Source organism: Miniopterus schreibersii (assembly GCF_964146895.1).
Source record: "Miniopterus schreibersii genome assembly, chromosome: 13".
NCBI classification, from domain to species: domain Eukaryota; kingdom Metazoa; phylum Chordata; class Mammalia; order Chiroptera; family Miniopteridae; genus Miniopterus; species Miniopterus schreibersii.
The window spans coordinates 30,769,200-30,787,426 of record NC_138113.1 but is presented as its reverse complement, the minus strand read 5'-3'; the positions used below and the strand labels follow the sequence as shown (position 1 = coordinate 30,787,426).

The 18,227-nt window shown below is 33.0% G+C and overlaps 2 protein-coding genes across 12 annotated transcripts in view; one reads left to right on the top strand and one right to left on the bottom strand.

The window, feature by feature from the left end:
* FANCL (FA complementation group L) overlaps positions 1 to 18,227 on the top strand; it is a 65,067-nt gene that overhangs the window by 24,186 nt on the left and 22,654 nt on the right. For 4 of the 5 annotated variants that reach the window (XM_081156365.1, XM_081156364.1, XM_081156363.1 and 1 more), the window contains 2 exons: positions 15,502 to 15,652; positions 17,897 to 17,980. In XM_081156365.1, coding sequence (XP_081012491.1) covers positions 15,502 to 15,652; positions 17,897 to 17,980 — 235 coding nt within the window. Of the gene's footprint in view, positions 1 to 15,462; positions 15,653 to 17,896; positions 17,981 to 18,227 lie in introns of all 5 variants that reach the window. The other variant, XM_081156366.1, reaches the window with a different exon arrangement.
* Positions 15,047 to 18,227, bottom strand: part of VRK2 (VRK serine/threonine kinase 2) — a 70,873-nt gene continuing 67,692 nt past the window's right edge. For 4 of the 7 annotated variants that reach the window (XM_081156361.1, XM_081156360.1, XM_081156359.1 and 1 more), the window contains exon 14: positions 15,047 to 16,041. In XM_081156361.1, the coding sequence (XP_081012487.1) occupies position 16,041 (1 nt within the window). In that variant the 3' untranslated portion in view covers positions 15,047 to 16,040. The remainder of the gene's footprint in view (positions 16,042 to 18,227) is intronic. The other 3 variants (XM_081156356.1, XM_081156357.1, XM_081156358.1) reach the window with 1 other exon arrangement.

Here is an 18,227-nt window from a genome sequence, read left to right as displayed (position 1 = left end):
TTTAATGTAGATAACCATACAGGTTTTCCCCATATTTTAATCTGTGAACAAGGTTTGCATCTCCACAGAAAAATGCACTTACCTTATTTTGCCACTTAGCAACGTTAGTGTGTGACTCTGCTGGCTGGAAAACCTTTGAAGACTTTTTAAAAAAATTCTGTATCCTACTTAACACTAGTTCAACTGCCTTGCACATATAGGTATGGAGTAAGTGTTTATAATACTACAAATTCAAGCTTTAGATTTAATTGCATCATATAAGTTTTCTGTTTTGTACTAGCTCCAAGAAAATAGACTTAATTAGTAGTAAATGGAATGTCACAAGTTATTTTTTAAGTTACAGAATATACTAAAATTCTTAGCAAAGTACAGAAAGAAATTTGGACACGTTTTTTATCCACAGTTCAAATTTGACAAGTGCTAATATTTTGTCACATTTGCTTCAGATCTCTCTCTCCCTGTTTCTGTCTCTCAGGAATACAATGTTTTTGGAATAACTAAGACTTACCCCTCTTTTCTGTTTCTCCTTTCTTCCCTTCTCTTCCTTTCTAGAAGTAACCACTTCCCTGAAATTGATATATATGTTATCTATGCATATTTTTGCTACATTTGTTTATGCCATATTCTATAACATTTTGCAGTCTCACTTTTTTTACACAACATTGTTTCTGAGGTTTACCAATGATCCATGTATGTGTAGTACATTTATTTTAAATGCTTTATATCATTCTATTATATGAATCTACCAGTTAATGTATCTGTTGCCATACTGATAAGGTTGTTCACAATTTTCTTACTAAATTTCTTGCTGCAGTTAATATCTTAACATGTTTCTTTGGAAACATGTGAGACTTTTAGTGTGGGTTATGCCTAGAAGTGAAAATGCAGGATTGTAGGGAAATGTACCATTTTGAGGTTACTAAACATTGCCAATTGCTTGTGTAAGTTTATACTTCTACCCAGCAGTGCATAGTAATTCCTACTTTTCCAAATCCCTTCCAAATCTTTGTCTGATTTTAGTGTGACCCTAATTCTTATCAGGAATGATAAATCATTATTATTGTCTTTATACCTTAGCCTCTTTAATTTTTTTCTTTTATTATAAGCATTCCTTACATATTTTGGATATAAATTCTTTGTTGATTATTTTGGGATTTAAGTATCTTATCCCTGTGGCATGTCTTTTAACTTTGTATATAATATATTTTGTCAATCAAAAGTTTAACTTTCATGTAGTCACATTTATCAGTCTCATCCTTGTGATTTCTACTTTTTTGTCTTGAATGGAAAAATCTTTCATATCTTGTTCTGAAAATATATTCTTATAGTTTGTTCTAAAAGTTATACTTTTTCATATTTATTTGTTTGTCATATTTATTTAAGTATTTAAGTATGAGATAGGAAATCTGTATTTACACTTGCCTATTTTGTATATGCTCATAGAATTTGGATGTGCCATCTTCATTTGTGGAGATCAGGGGTGATTTCAGTTTTCCTTTTATGCATGCCATTAAACTTTAGAAAATTTTCAAAATATAGTATTTACCTATTCTTTTAAAGTCTAGCCGTACGTCATAAATATTTTGGTGATGTTACCAGGGGTACGAACTCTTGAGTCTTTTAGACATGATAAGAGTGTTTTGAAAGTAAGAAGCAATAGCAGACTTCTTTGCCGTTTTTGACCTTTTCCCATTGACTTGTTGGAAACAATTCTGCTTGTGGGAATTATTTTTTTTAAAACAATTTTTAAACAATTGTGTTTCTTAAGCAAAATAAATGTTACTGTTGTAGTCTAATAGCAAACTTATATTTAAGAGACTGTTAGTAGGTTCTAGATAATTGATTTAAAAACAAACATTCCTTATCTGCTTTTGTACATTTTTTTCCTTGGATTCAGTGTTTCTGGACTTTAAACTTGGAAGATCTTTATTTTCCTTTCTTTTTGTAAAATAATAGACATGGCTTTGTGGCATCCATATTAAAAATGGGTAATTTTCCTTATGGTCCCTGTCTTCCTGCTGGGTTGATAATGTTTTGATGTATTTTTCTTTTGCTCTGATGAGAGGTCTGCTGCTGCTGCTCTGACATATTCATTTGGATGAATAATTATAACTTGCACAATGTCAAGCTGAAGATGGTAGGGTTTTGTGCGTCATGACAAGCCTAGTAGCCAGTGCAGGTGTCTCACAGCATGATCAGCAACAGCCAGTGTATTCTGGCTCAGAGGAGACATTTAGAGTAGTAAGAAATCAGCACCAAGGGCAAGGCTGCTGCTACTACTGCTGCTGTGATATGTGCCAAAGAAACACAAAGTGCTTCTCAAAGACAAGTGACTGCACACCTCTTTTCAGATATTTAGTTTGTTTACTCCATTGCATTTTTTTTCCTAGATTTTAATATAGAATGTAAGAGTATGCCATGATTTTAATCTTATCCTACTTTCCAACATGACAAATGCTCCAAAATGTATCTTTAACAATCTTGCTATCTTTTAGACTTTTACATACAGGTCATATAATGTGAATATTGTTGATTAATAAGACCATAGAATTCCCTAATGTAAGATTTTAAGTGCACTGATATTAATGATTCTATAAAAATCAAAATTTCTTTTCTCCAGTCACTGACTAACCCAAAATGGATGTTAATATTGCAGTTCTGCCTATAATTGTGCCATTCAGTGTGGGCTTGGTGAAGTATTGCCAGGGCAGTGGGAATTTTCAGATTTGGTATGATAACAGTAAGCAGTGGTCTTTATATTTTTAACATGGAACTTTTATATTCTTGGAATAACGCCATAAATGCAAGAAGAGCAAAACTAATGATAAAGCCTCTGGCTGATAATCTGATGGTGAATGAAGAATTTGTAATTAAAGGAAACAGTCCTATTACATAGCAGGGAGCATGATCCATTAGAGCAGCAGACTAGCAGTTGGGTATCCTACATTCTGTTTACAGTTCAGCCATTGACTTAATTGTATAATTTCAAACAAGTCATATGACTTCCCTTTACCTCCGTTCATAGGTATATGGAATAATGAACTTTTTCTCTTTCATAGAGATGTTAAGAAAAGTAAATTTGGTTTAAACAAACAGAATGTCAGGGGGGGAAAAGACCCTCAGTATCCACTGTAATAATCCTGTGGAAGTTCTCCTTTTCTGACCTACTGGATTATCTTTCTTACCATTTTCCCTTTGTTGTCTTTGTTGGAGAACTCATAGTACTGGATTTTTGTCCACTTTTAAGTTGGTTGATTAAATATGCTTTTGTCTTCTTGGTAATCTTATTTTTGCCACAATGGTATAGATAAAAAGGCATCACAGCACTCAAACAAAGAAATTTAATTCATTATTGAGATTATATGATATGTAGAAAAGGTAGCAATGTGACCTATTGGACCCAGTGATCTATTAATTGCCCCTTTTTTTTTTTCAATAACATCGTTTATTTTAAAAGTGCCTTTCAACCATGAGAGAGAGAGAACAAGCCAAGTTAAGAAAATATAAAATCACCTTTAATTCCTTCATTTAGAATTGGGATTTCACTGAATAATAGTTTTGAAATTATATTCAACACTTACCAAAATATTTCAGGTTTTTTTCCAAGTAATCCTTAGAATCATTTAAGTTTTTAGTCACAATTGGGTTTTCATTTACCCACCAAATTAAGAACTGATATGTTCACAATCTAGAGCTGGTTATCCCTGCATTTATTTAGGTTCCTGATATCAATAATTAATGGAATTTATTTTTATTTCTGTTTCTAGTTTGCTAAGAGTTTGTTTTGAATGAAGGTTGAACTTTATCAAACATATTCTCTATATTAAGATAATGAAATGATTTTTCTTTTTTAATCTCTTAATGGGATAAATTATATTTTGATTTCCTAATGTTAAACCAATCTTGCATTCTTGAAATAAGCCCAATTAGGTCATAATGTATTTTATATCAGTCAATCAATTGATCAATCAATTGGAAAGGAAAAAAACAACAACATAGGTATAGTGATAGTGAGTTTTGGGGAGAGAGTGAAATTAGATGTTTTTATTTAACCCACCTACCTTTCTTACCTAGTAGCTTTAACCCTATTTTTATATAATCTGAAATGTGTAGATTTAACTATATTTGAATTCTGATGAACATGTTAATTTTTTTTCATAGCTTTTACCAGTGGCCTCTAGTTAAAGAGAAGTATTGAAATTTTAAATAAATATGGTAAATATGAATGGAGTTTCACATTTTCAACTAGAGGCAAGTGACAAAAGAAATAAACTCTCCGATTTATTTTCCCCACACATTTATGTAATTTCTTAGGGGTTAGTGTGGAAAGTTGAGGGTTCTTTGGACATTTGTAGAACATAAGGTAAGTAAGGGAACTGACTCACAAATTACGAAGTTATATCCTAATTTTAGTGCTTTATTAGATAAAATTGTATAGCTGTCATGGTCAAGTCTTCTCTTAATAGTTAACTTGTAAAAGTACATAAACGGAAAAGCAGGAAGCAATAGTTTTCAGTAGGAAACAATTTAAATGCAGCAGACTTTTTTTAATTTTTTTTATCCACTAAGTATGGTGCACTGAGCTGGATCCTGAGGATATTATGGTGAATTAGACAGGTTTTGATACCCTAAGTTAGTAGGAGAAACTCTCAGTCTGATAAGGAGAGAAGTATTTAAAAAGATAATTTCAGTTAAATATGTTGAGTGATATGATGAGCTGTTTTGATAAGATGGAAGAGAGGCATATAATCTAACCTTACGTGTTCAAGCAAGTTTTCTGGATAAGATATTACTTAAGCTCAGTGAGTCTTAAGGAATGAGAAGTAAGGACTGGGAGAAGAGAGGATACTTCAGGAGAGAACTGCATTAGCCAAAGAACAAAGGCATGAAATTGTAGGAGATAACGCATGAATTACACATCATTTGGTACTCGGCGGACTGGAGCTGTTGCTATAGTTAGGCCAGGTCTGCCGTACTAATTCTGATGAACGTGAGCTTTATCCTGAGTGCTGGGGTTAAACGGAAGAAGTGTGACATGATCAGAATCTTGTTTTATGATAGCATTTCTATAATTTTTTTTTTGGTTTGCTTTGGTTTTGGCTATTAATACGGTTAAGGTGAAGAAAGGACTCTATGATCTAATAAATTTATGAAATTGAAGATTTAATTTCTGCCATTTCTTGACTTGGACAACTTCTCAGATTTCTTAAGATGCCAACATGTGTTATAACTTTTCAGCATGGCTTTTTCCCCCAACTCAAATCACCTCTCTGAATTAGATTTCAGCAAAACACTCTTGTCAGCATAGAGGAGGGTTCTAAGTGAGGATGGCAGGACTATAGTGAAGGAAGCTGATTGAGAGGCTGCTGTGTACTTCCATGCAGGAAGTAATTAGGTTCTAGGTTAATGGTTGCTGAGTAAGAGAAAAGGAGATTGAGAAAATTTCACGTTACATTGATAGAACTTGGCGATTAAGATTGGGCACAAAAACCTCATGAATTACTCCCAGTGCTGCTGGTATGGGTGACTAGGCTAGAGCATGCAGGAAGAAAGGGTGTAGACACAAGTTCAGTTTGGAATTTGATTATTTTGATATGCGATGGTATATATAAGTAATTGTGTTTATTGGACAGTTGGTTATGACTTGGAATCTGTATCATTATAATTTCAATTTCTAGGGATTATCAAAGTTAGTTTACATTTTGTAGAAGATTTGAGATCTGTGCATTGTGAGCACATGAAATACTTTTATGGGATGGTAGCCATGCTGCTATTCTCTCTTAGTTTTGACTTACCTGAAGTAAAGATTTTTGTTATTGTTTTTAATGTAATGAAAAATTAGGTATAACCAACCTTTCTTGTCAAGGAGAGTAGCACCCTTTTCTCACTATGACCTAAGTGGAACAAAAGCTAGACTAGTTGGTTTTTTACTAATTGGCTTGATTTTTTAAAATTATGTACACCTTTATGTTTATTTTAATACAAAGTAAAGGAAGTTAAAAACAGAGTATATTAGAAGTGAGTTAAAATCATACATTAAGGGTCTTAAACAGCAATGTACAGAAGTGATTTTTCTCAGAATTAAGAAGAGAAAGAAATAGATAATCACAGGGGTTTGTTCATCAGTTGAGTCAGGATGCCACCATCTAAGCCCCATGCTGGCACTTTTAGCATTTCACTTTCTTTTTTAAAAACAATTATGGTAAAATACACATAACAAAATTTACCATCTTAACCATTTTTTAAAGGTACGGCTCAGTGGTATTAAATATATTCATAATGTGTTACTATCACCACTATCCATCTCCAGAATGCTTTTCATCTTGTAAAACTGAAACTCTACCTTTTATTTAGAAACTCCCCTATCCCCCTTCCCACCAGCTCCTAGCAACCACCATTGTATTTTCTGACTTTATGATTTTGACTCTTCTAAGTATCCCGTATAAGTGGAATTTATACGGTATTTGTATTTTCTGACTGGTTTACTTCACGTAACATAATATCTTCAGGGTTCATACATGTTGTAGCATATGTCAGAATTTCTTCCTTCTTAAGGCTGAAAATATTCCATTGCATACACATGCATACACACACCATATTTTGTTCATTCATCCGTTCATGGACACTTGAGATGCTTCAATGTTTTAGCTGTTGTGAATAATGCTGCTATGAACAGGGTGTACAAATATCTTTTTGTGTTCCTACTTCCAGTTCTTTGGGGTATCATATGGTTATTCTTTTTTAAGTTTTTTTAGGAACTGCCATACTTTCTTGCACAGTGGCTATGCCATTTTATATTCCCACCAACAGTGCACAAGAATTCTAGTTTCTCCACATCTTCACCAACACTTATTGTTTTGTTTTGTTGATGATACTAGCCATTCTAATGGGCGTGAGGTGGTATCTCATTGTAGTTTTGGTTTGCATTTCCCTAAGTGATGTTGAGCATCTTTTCATGTACTTATTGGCCATTTGTGTATCTTTGCAAAAATACCTATTTAGTTCCTTTGCCCATTAGGTGATGGTTTTGTTGTTGTTGAGTTTTAGGGGATCTCTGTATATTCTGGATATTAATGCCTTATTAGGTATATGATTTGCAAATATTTTCTCCCATTCTTTGGGTTGCCCTTTTACTTTGTTGATACTGTCTTTTGATGCAACAAAAATTTTTAATTTTTATAAAATCCAATTTATCTGTTTTTTTCTACTGTTGCCTCTGCTTTTGTTGTCATATCCAATTAATCCTTGCTAAATCCAGTGTCATGAAGCTTGTGCCCTACATTTTCTTCTAAAAGTTTTATACTTTTATCTATTACATTTAGGTCTTTGACCCATTTTAAGTTACTTTTTGTATTATACATGGTGTTAAGGAATGGTCAGACTTCATTCTTTTGCATTTGGATGTTCAGTTTTTCTAGTAGCATTTGTTGAAAAGATTGTCCTTTCCCCCACTGAGTGGTCTTGGCACCCTTATCAAAAATCGTATTTTCTCTGTGGTTATAATGGGAATTACATTTAACATCCTAAAGTTATAACACTCTTATTTGAATTTATACTATCTTCAAAAACATACACAAATTCTGGTCCTTTATAGCTCTATACCCACCCTTTTCAGTTGTTGGTATCACAACATCATGTGCCTCAAACCATAAATGAGTAATTTTTAAATTTCATTTGTCTCTTAAATTATATAGAAAGCAAAATGTGGAGTTTCAAACCAGTTATAATCCTAGCTTTTAGACTAATAATTGTTTTAAAAATGTATTAGTCTCAAGCCATGCACAAAACAAAAAGTAGACTTAAAAACCATTGTTACAGCAATGCTAGTTTTTATAGTTATCCATGTGCTTACATTTACTGAGATCTTTATTTCTTCTTAGGGCTTTAAGTTACTGTCTAGTATTTTCTCATTTCAACCTGCAAGACTACCATTAGTATTTCCTGGGGGGCAGATCTGATGGTATTGAATATATCAGCTACTGCCTGTGGCCTTCAAAGTTTCTGATGAAACATCTGCTTATAGTCTTATTGAGGATCCCTTGTATATGATGAGTCACTTCTTGCTGCTTTCAAGATTCACTCTTTGTCAGGCTTTCTTTATAATGTGTCTCATTGTGGGTCTCCTTGAGTTCATCTGACTTAGATTTCATTGAGCTTCTTAGATGTTTATATTCATGTCTTTCATCAAATTTGGACATTTTTCCATCATCTTTTTCTTTATTCTCTCTGCCACTTTCACTCCTCTTCTGGGGTCACACAATGCATATTTCAGTCCTCTTGCTGGTATTCCACTGGTGCCTTAAGCTTTGTCCACCTTTTTTTCAATCTTTTTCTCTCTGTTCCTTAGACTCGATAATTTCCATTGCCCTAAGTTTGCAAATTCTTTCTTTTGCCTCCTCAGATCTGCCTTTGAATTCTTTCAGTGAATTTTTCAGTTCTGTTTTAACTTTTTGGTTCCTGTTTAGGCTTGCTTTCTCTTTATTGATATTTTCATTTTGTTCATATATCTTTTTCTTTTTCCACATCTTAACTTTTTAAAGCATGCTATTGTTTTAAATTCTATTAGATTTACTATCAGGTCTTTTTTTAGGTACCGTTTCTGTTCATTTATTTTTTCCCTTGGAATCAGGGCTACACTTTCCTGTTTATGTTTTGTGATTTTTTATTGTTGAAAGCTGGAAATTTTGATCTAGTAATGCAGTAACTCTAGAAATCAGATTCTTCTCTTTCCTCAGAGAAGAACAAAATCCCCTGTGTTTTTTGTTTAATTTTATTATTGTTGTAGGCTGTCTCTGTGCCAAGGATTAGCCTGAGGTTTAAGCTTAAGGTCTTCTCTGGTCCTTTCTGAACCTCCATCTTTTCCTGGGCATACATAGTGACTTCGGTGACTTCTGAATTTCCCCTGTATATGCAGTTGCTTTCGAATATTCTACTCTTTAATATCTGGCTCCCAAAAGGGAAAGAAAAGAGAACAATGAAGGGATAAATAAAAGGGCACTGGCTCTTTAAATACCCCAAAAGTCACTTCAGTAGGGGGAAGGGCTTGCAATGGTGGTGGTGGTGGGGAGGTGCTTCAACGATGGCCAACAGTCTGTCTGCCCCTCTGAGATCCGAAGTAGCAATAGGTGATTAGGGTACAGATCCCTGCTGTTTGAAATACAGGGCCCGTTTTGCCCACACTGGCTCTTACAAGCTGTGTGCAAATGCTTCTGGGGTGTGTGCTGTGTGTCATGGGCTTGGAGGTTGGGTGATGGGTAGCCCCTCCCAAGCTAAGAACTGAAATTAACCAAAGCTACAATCCTTCAGTAGACTCCAGAGGTTTAAAATTGGTACATCAGACTGATTCTGTTAGTGCAATTGTTGTGTAGGTGGGGCGAGAGATTCCTGATCCTTCCTATTCAACCATCTACCCAGAATCCTCTACTAATTGGCCTCATTTTTTTAATTGTTTTTAATGATCTAAAATGTGGGGTAGCCAATATAGGATAGCTAAGGACTAAATTGAAAGCACTTATTTTCAACATACACTTGACAGATATTTCCTCCTTTCTTTACTCTCTCTCTCTTTTAAAAAATCCTCACCCGAGGATATTTTTTTCCATTGATTTTAGAGAGTGGAAGGGTGGGAGAGGGGGAGAGAGAGAGGGAGACGAGAGAAACATTGATGTGACAGAGACACATCGATTGGTTGCCTCCCACATGCACCCCCAATCGGGGGTGGGAATCAGACCTGCAACCCAGGTACTGCCCTTGACCAGAAATTGAACCCTCAACCCTCCCGAGCACAGGCCCACGCTCTAACCAGTGTGCCACACTGGCCAGGGTTCTTTAATCATTTTCTGAATATAGTTGCTATGATCATTCTGTAATGGCTGCACACAAAATTAATGTTTCCTTTGACCTTGTGGGCAGAGACCTTTTTCACATGACTTAAAAATAGAGGCAATTCTTTTAAATCACTAGTGGTCAGTTATAGTTAAATAAACTTAAGAATAAGAAGAGGTGAAATGTTCTATATGGACTGCTTGACAGAAAATAGCATTTGATTAAATAGATTTAGTTATAGTGGTACCTACAAAAAGTTGAGACCATCAATGAAGCTTGCAAATAAGATCAAATGAACCGAATAGTTAAGAGAGTTATCATCTCTTTAATGATAATCTGATTGGAAATATTGCAATTAATATTAAAATTAAATTTTTTAAAAAGTTTAATCTCTTGATATTTCCTTATTCTATTGAAGCCTTTTGAATCCCTCAGAGATAAAGACAAAAATGATTATTAGAGGATTTATCTTCAAGTATTATAGGAAAGTATAAAAAAATCAGAATGGAAAGCATCTGTTGCAAGTACCAGAAAATTATGCTATTAATTTAAGTGCCATCAGAGCACAAAAGATCACATTTCGGGACTGTGAGAAAATTATTAAAATACTGGAAATAATAGTACTTAAGATGAAGATATTATACTCTAAGATCTGGTTAAGTGACTGACATTATTATATCACTTCAGGTATTATAAAAGTAACAAAATGCTTTTAAAGATAATAAGCGTTACATTTTGAGATTGGCAGTGTTCACACTTTTCTGCTTAAGTGCTTTCCTAGTTTAGCATAATTTAATAACAGTTATAGGGGAATAGCTAACATCTTGGTTCCCATATATATCTTTTCTCCTTCTTCGATTGATACACATTTTATATATCTATATATACATATAAAAGTGATAAAATTTCACTCTCTAAGTGGTGGGTTTATGAACAGTTACTGTCCTGCATTCGTCCTTGCTGTTAGAAATGGTTTCATTTTCTAAGTTTTTTAAAGCTTCTGATTGTTGAGAAGTCTACTGCAAAGAAGGTACTGCTATGTAGATCCATTCCTCTCCAGGAATCCGAATGAGTGTTCTTTTAAACAACTTTTTTGAGGTATAATTGCTATACAGTAAACCAACATATTTAAAGTGTAAATAATCTGGTGAGTTGAACGAATGTTTACTCCCATGAAATCATCCCCACAATCAAGATAATAAATGTTTCCATTACACCCAAGTTTCCTCCTTTCCCTTTTTAATCCTGCCCTTCTCTCCCTCTTGTCTGGTCCTTAGGCAACTACTGATCTGCTTTCTAAAATGTTATGTAATTCTATGTACTCTTCTATTTCAGGTTTCTTTCCTCAGCATAGAGATTAATCACGTTGTAGCATGTAATAATAGTTCATTTTGTTATGCTGAGTAATAGTACTATTTCATTGTATGGGTATACTACATATTGTCCATTTACCTGTTGGTGGACATAAAGGTTGTTTTCAAGATTTGGCTGTTACAAATAAACTGCTATTAACATTATGTGGATGTCATTACATGAACCATATGCTTTCATTTCTCTTCAGGAAATACCTAGGAGTGGGATGGCTGGATCATATAGGAGGAGTGTGTTTAACTTTTTAAGAAACTGCTGATCAGTTTCCCAAAGAGGTTTTGCCATTTTACATTTCCAACAATAGTGTCTGAGAGTTCCTGTTTCTCTACATCCTTGCTGATATTTGTTATGGTCAGTCGTTTTTATTTTAGCCGTTCTAATAGGTACGCAGTGGTAGCTCACTGTGATTTTAATTTGCATTTCCTTACTGATCAATGATGTTGAGTATATCTTCATGTGCTTGTCATCCATACATCTTTTTTGGTGAAATGTCTGCAATTTTTTTTCTAAAGTCCTAAGTAAATGGAGATATGTACCACATGCATGGGTTAAAAGACTCAATATTGTTAACATGTCAGTTGTGTCCAAGTTGACCTATAGATTTAATGCAATCCCAGTCAAAATCCCAACAGATTTTTTTTAAGAAACTGACAAAATGATTCTAAAATTCATATTTAAATATAACAGAGCTGTATTCTAAGACTCTGAAAAAGAAGAACAAAGTTGGAGGACTAATCCCACTTAGCTTGTACTAGTACCTAGTTTTTTGGTTCCTAGCTTCTTTGCAGAATATAAAAAACATTGTTCTATTTCATTAATTGGTACCAGTATGTTTTTGAAAAGAGTTTAGACTTAAGCATACAAAAATTCACCAGTGGATACTGACAGTGTGGAAACCAGACCGCTGACTTCTTTCATTAAAGATACAGTCTCTAGCCATGGAGCCAATGAGAACTACTCCATCTACTTCCCTATTTACTTATTGGCTATGTTTCATAAGGAAATGTGACCCCTTTTGAGGTTTTTGCATAATGATACAACTTAGTCTTCTGATGGTTTATTTGTTAAACATGAATGAGAATAACCAGCCTGACCTTTCCCTGCTTCAGTCTTGGGGTACTTGGTTCATACATGCCTTCCAATACAAAATTGGTAAGCATTGCCAAAATGGACTGCTTCAGCATTATGAAACTGGGTGGAGAAAACAAGCCTGCTAGTTATTTTGTAAGGTCATGATTTGGTGACTTTGAACAGACTTTCTAATGGTTCATGATTTCAAGGTTTAGATGCTGAATCTATCATACTGAACAAGACTGTTCAGAAATCTTTCCAGTTGTTTGTTCAGAAATTTCCAGTGAATCAATGCAGGGAGACCACATACAGATCTTCTCACGGAAAAGCCCATATACAGAACAGTCCAGATATTCGGATTTCAGTGCAGAGAATTTCACTAAGTGCCTTAGGTGAACCTAATATTAGACTGATCTCTTAATATTTTTATGCCTGCTATTTTGAAATCATGTGTGATGTCTATTTTCTCCCCTGAAGATTACACTTGATCTTAGCCAAAAGGCTGAGAAGCGATTTACATCAAGATTAATACATTCTTTTTATTCTTCTGACCTTTGCTTTTAACACAGGAAATTGGACTCCATATCAAGCAATAGCTCCCCTGTTAAACTTAGTTCTTCTGCTCCCTGTACATGTCATGTTATAGAGGTAGTTTTCTAACTTCTGCTGTTCAGTGTGGGTCATTTTTTCTTGTTATAGTCCTACCCCACGTAAATATAGACCAAAAGACAGACAGACAAAGATAAACTAACCTGTTGTGGTTGGAATGCCCTCAACATGGGTCCTTGCTGCAAATCTTTGGAGGTGTTGTGTTGAATGTGCTCCTCACCTTGTTTTATATTTTCTAACTTTCTCAGAATTTCCTTTTTTTTACATTTTAAAGACAAGAGATTGTTGAGGTTTTTTCCTATCCTCTCCTCTCTTCTTTCCCACCACAGTGAGGCAAGAGGCGAGTGGTGAGAGGCCTCTGCATCATTATCTTCATTTCTGGGCTATTTTTCATCTCTGTGATAGCTGATTGCTTTTGGGACACAAAGCCTTTTGTGTGTTTTATAGTTTTTTAAGATACTAATTTCTATTATCTTTTGTTCTCCAAGGTTGTTGTTCTTTTGTTATTTGTCTTGTATCTTTGTTCCTCTGTTTCATTTCCTTTAATCATGGTCTATGCATGTGTGCAAAGAAGGATGGCATTTTCCTTTGATTAGTAAATTAACCAGTTGCAATATTTTGGGTGTTATTTTTGGATCTTCACTACATTTAAGCTATATAATTGCTTTGTTATTCCTGCTAGGAATTTGTGGTTCCAAACCACTTCCAAAAACTCAGAAGTTTTGGAAGACTGAATTTTCTCCTGTATTTTAGAAAATAATAGTAGTCATACAATGCATCTTTCACGTCTTCCTTAAATACATGGACCTATAAAATGTAACCCAAATATTTTGATTCTGATGTATAGTTCTTTTGATTAAAGAAATTATTGCTGTACATTAAATCATATGATTTCTATTTATATTTAATGGTATTACAAAGAAAAAATATCACTTTGAGAAAACTGCACCTAGACTGTTTTATTGTAAAACAGGAAATTATACAAGTATCAGGTTTGGAGAATACAAAAATCAGCTTAACTGCAATATAAGTAATGGATTTTATGGGAATATAACTAGATGGAAAAAATCCAGTTAGAAGGTTGATTTGAATGGTTTTAAGAGAGAAACTGGTATGTTCAGTTTTACATTTTAGATTGGATACTCTGCGGTAAGGTAGTTGAAGTCAAGGATGGCTAGTCTGGGTATGGAAGCAAGAACTAGGGGATTATTCTAATGGTATATAGTAATGCTAGGGTAGTGAAGTTGTCAAGAAATATTGAAAAATAGAGTCAGGTTCTATGTTAACTTATTAAATTTATTAGGTGTAAGAGAGGAAATCTATAAGGGTCACAACTGGTTTCTTGTTTGTATATCTTAAAAACTGTGGTGCATTTAGTGAAAAAATAATAAAATATATAGCCCATAGTAAAAAAACAACAACTTGTGATTTGAGTTTTCTGACTTCTGGATTCTGACATCTAAATGTGTAGGTAAGTGTGCTGTACTAGGAAAGTACAGATATTTTACCTTCAGTATTGTAAAAGGTTCTTTCAGACATTAAACTCTAGTTCCTACACTTAAACTTCCATGTATAGAAGGTTAGAGGAGTTGAAACTAGCTCTGTGAACCTGAGCCACGAATTCTTCTAAGTGTAAACCCCAACTGAAGTGATGAAATGAAGTGGGCTTTCTTTAAGTTCATAGTACAAACAACAGTTTGAGGAAAGGAGTGCTTTCCTTTCATCTTACCCAGGGAGTATGATATTCTTGCGTTGTTGGCTTCTATCAGTTATTTTGGATGAATGCATTTGTAGTATTTTCAGTGACTTTTTATGTTTTCCTTTTTTGAAACAAAATCCTTCTTTTTAAAACTGTTTTAGATTTGATTCCTTTTTATATGAAAGTATTTAGTAAGTAATTTTTAAACATATTACATTATTTTATGAGAAACTTTTGACTTTGTTTGAAATATAAATTGATTTGTTAAATCAGTGATGGCTTTAGTTCTTATTGCTTAGTGAAAATGTACTTACCTCCTATAAAGGACTAATGTCTAAAATACTGAATTCAGAGATTGGCTAAAAGTTTAACATTAAAAGAAATCTTCTTGTAATTTGTTTGATTTTTTTTTTTTAAGTGTAAAACCTTTTATACTTTTTGCCTAATTAAGTCTGAAAAGTTATTTATCCATAATGTTTAAAAGTAATTTAATCAAGTCACAAACAGTACTGCATTTAACTAGATAAGTACAGCAAAAATGAAAATATTTTCATTATAAAATTGTGTACACTATGCCCAATATATAATATACATTAGTAAAGTTGTACATACACATCTTCTTGTATTAGTAACTACTGTCATACATATAATACAAAATTCATCATAAATATGGTTTATTTTCTTTCTTTTCCATCACCATTTAGGAAAAAAGCCATTCTTTCTTGAGAATTGCATAGTCCAATGACAAAGGAATTCTGTTAATATTGATGGAGGTGAAGAGGTGTGGCGAGTTGACTCTTGTTTACTAAAGTCTAGGTCAAGCTGAAATAAAACGGCTTAAAATTTCTAAATTGGGTTTTAAGTGAAAGACTATCTGCAATTGATAGTGCCATATAACTTATTCAGCTTTCATCTGTCTTTTACAGAGCTCCATAATAAGCATTCATAGCCAGTTTTTGGCAGCATTGGAATCACTGAAGACATTCTGGGATGTTATGGATGAAATCGATGAGAAGACTTGGGTACTTGAGCCAGAAAAACCTACACGGAGTGCAACCACACGCAGAATTGCAGTAGGTGGGGAAAAAGAGGATTCAGGAGGGCTTTTTTCTTTTTAAGGTGTTTGATTATATTTTGTATTACTTAGGAAAATGAATCTAAAGATAACATTGGACTCTTAGGTCAGACTTTTCTGCATGAAGTAAACTATTAAAACTTTTTTTTATTACAATGTATTTAAATGTAAATATCTCTGGGGGAAAGGGCAGTGTCTCATTATAAAAGGTGATAATCCGATGGAAGCGGCATTCAAAGATGGTGTTAAATTAGCTTTTAATTAGCACAGAAATAGTGGAACAGGTTTTTCGAAACTTACATTATTTAGGAAAAAGAACTATGTCAGAAATAATGAAGTCTTCATCCTTGAAGCTAGAGAAGATGAGTGTGAACAAATCTGGAAATATTTTCTGGAAAAAAATACAGAGAATGAAAGAACCTGAAATGGTCCATGCATGCCACTGAAGAGTAAACACAAGGCACAAAATAATAATATATTTGAAGTATTGCCATTATAAATATATGAAATAAATGGAAAAGATGTTATATATAACTATAAATATCCTTTAAATATCACCATATTCTTTACTATAAAATGATTGTTTTAAGTGTTTCATTACGAGCAAGCAAAACAGTTTCCAAGTTCTGCCTCTCTCAAGATTGTAGATGTTTTAAACCATAGTTGAGTTCACACTAAATACTGTTAGTTGGGTGGTTAGAAGATACCTATTTATATCTTTCCTCCCCTTTTTCCTAGCCCAAATAGATATGTTGTTTCAAATCATATATCCCAAAGGATATTTTGAATTTCTGATGTGAATCATATTCGTTAGTGAGCAATTTTTATAGTTTTTACCTAGGCATACTAGATTATCTGGGGGGAAAATAGTGACATGTTATTAGAAGAGGAAGTATAATTGTACAGCAGTTCTACAAATGATATTGTTACCCAGTTTGTTAAAGTCCAACAGTATTTAATTTGGAATAATTAACCAAATTTTGGTATATCTGTGAACAAGTAAATATTAAGAATGAAAATATTTTCTTCAAAGAAGTGTAATAACTTATCTTCATGTCATCATTAAAATAATTATTTTTATCAGGTTATATGATTAAATATACTTCTTATCCTATTTCTCATTGTTCAGCAAAAACAGCCTGGTTTTCATTCATTTTCTCTTCTCTCTGCTTACCTTTTAGGTGCTTTCCCCCTCTTTAGGCACTGATTTGCCTTTTTAAGACCAAGTTTTCAGCAAATTAATTAAAAGATTAGTTAATATAGCCATTGTTAAGTGAAAGTATTTTCTGGAGTCATTAGATGACTTTGCCAAAGGCTAATATGGAATTTGTGTTTATGATAAAGAATGTATTAACAATTGAGATTACAAGTTCCCTTTTTGTCTTTCTCAATGAATGACTTATAGTCATTTATTTTACTTGGTTACCTTTTTGCCAGATCTGTAGTAACTCTGTTTATATTGTTGTCAACCTTAGCCAAAGGTTTATAAACTATAGTATATAGAATTTATCAAGACATTTTTACCATAAAAATGAAATTTAAATAGACTTTAAACAATTATACTGTGCACCTTAAAAATAGTAAAATTTCTGAAGTTTGTTCAGTACTCTAGTACAGTTAAAATTTATAAAAGAATCTAGTGCCAAATAAAAGTAACTTTTTCATAGATTGTGCAAGCAAGGTTATTTGTTTTCACTAAATAAACTGTTTTAAATTTAATAGGAATTAAATCCTTTAAGTTACAGAGGAAAACTTCACATGGAGCGAAAGAATTCAGAAAGTATTATTATAAACCTTCATAAAACTCAAATCTTAAACATGTTTATTTTTTACCATTTATTGTATTTGTCTATATATTTGACCATATTTCTATTTCTTTCCAAGAAAGTCATGCAAAGTAATTTAAAAATTTCTTAAATTTTTGATTTGTGAATTTTTTATATTAAAGATCTTTATCATTCCATAAAACCTTTTATTTAAACTTTAATAGGATTCTGACCAGGATCCTAATCTAAATTAATTATATTAACTTATGGATTGACTCTGTTTTTTGAAATTTAGGGTCCCCAAATTTTTAGCCACAATTATAATTTCAAAATTTACTTTTTATAATATAGTGATATATTGACGTTTATGACACATTTATAAAGCACTTGGTTACTCTTCCCTTGTGTATATAATGAAGTAAGCACCCAGCCAGATATTCACTTATTTTTTGTAAAAACTTTAATATTCTTTTACTCTAGGGAATAATGCTTCAGTACATGTGGAGGTGGACCCCAGGCACCCTACTATGCTTCCCGAGTGCTGCTTTCTTGGAGCTGACCATGGTGTGAGATCTCAGATTTAAATGTTTTAACAGAATCATAAAATCCTTGTCTACTACTGTTAAAGTATTATTATAAAATATTAATGGTAATTATTTTAAATGAAAATGTCTCATCATTTTGAACTGTGTACTTTTGTGGTTTTAATTAATTTTCTATTCAAGTAGTTAAACAAATTCTATAGTTAACAATACTGTACTGTTAGTTAACAATACTGTATTGTTAGTTAACAATACTGTATTTGAAAGTT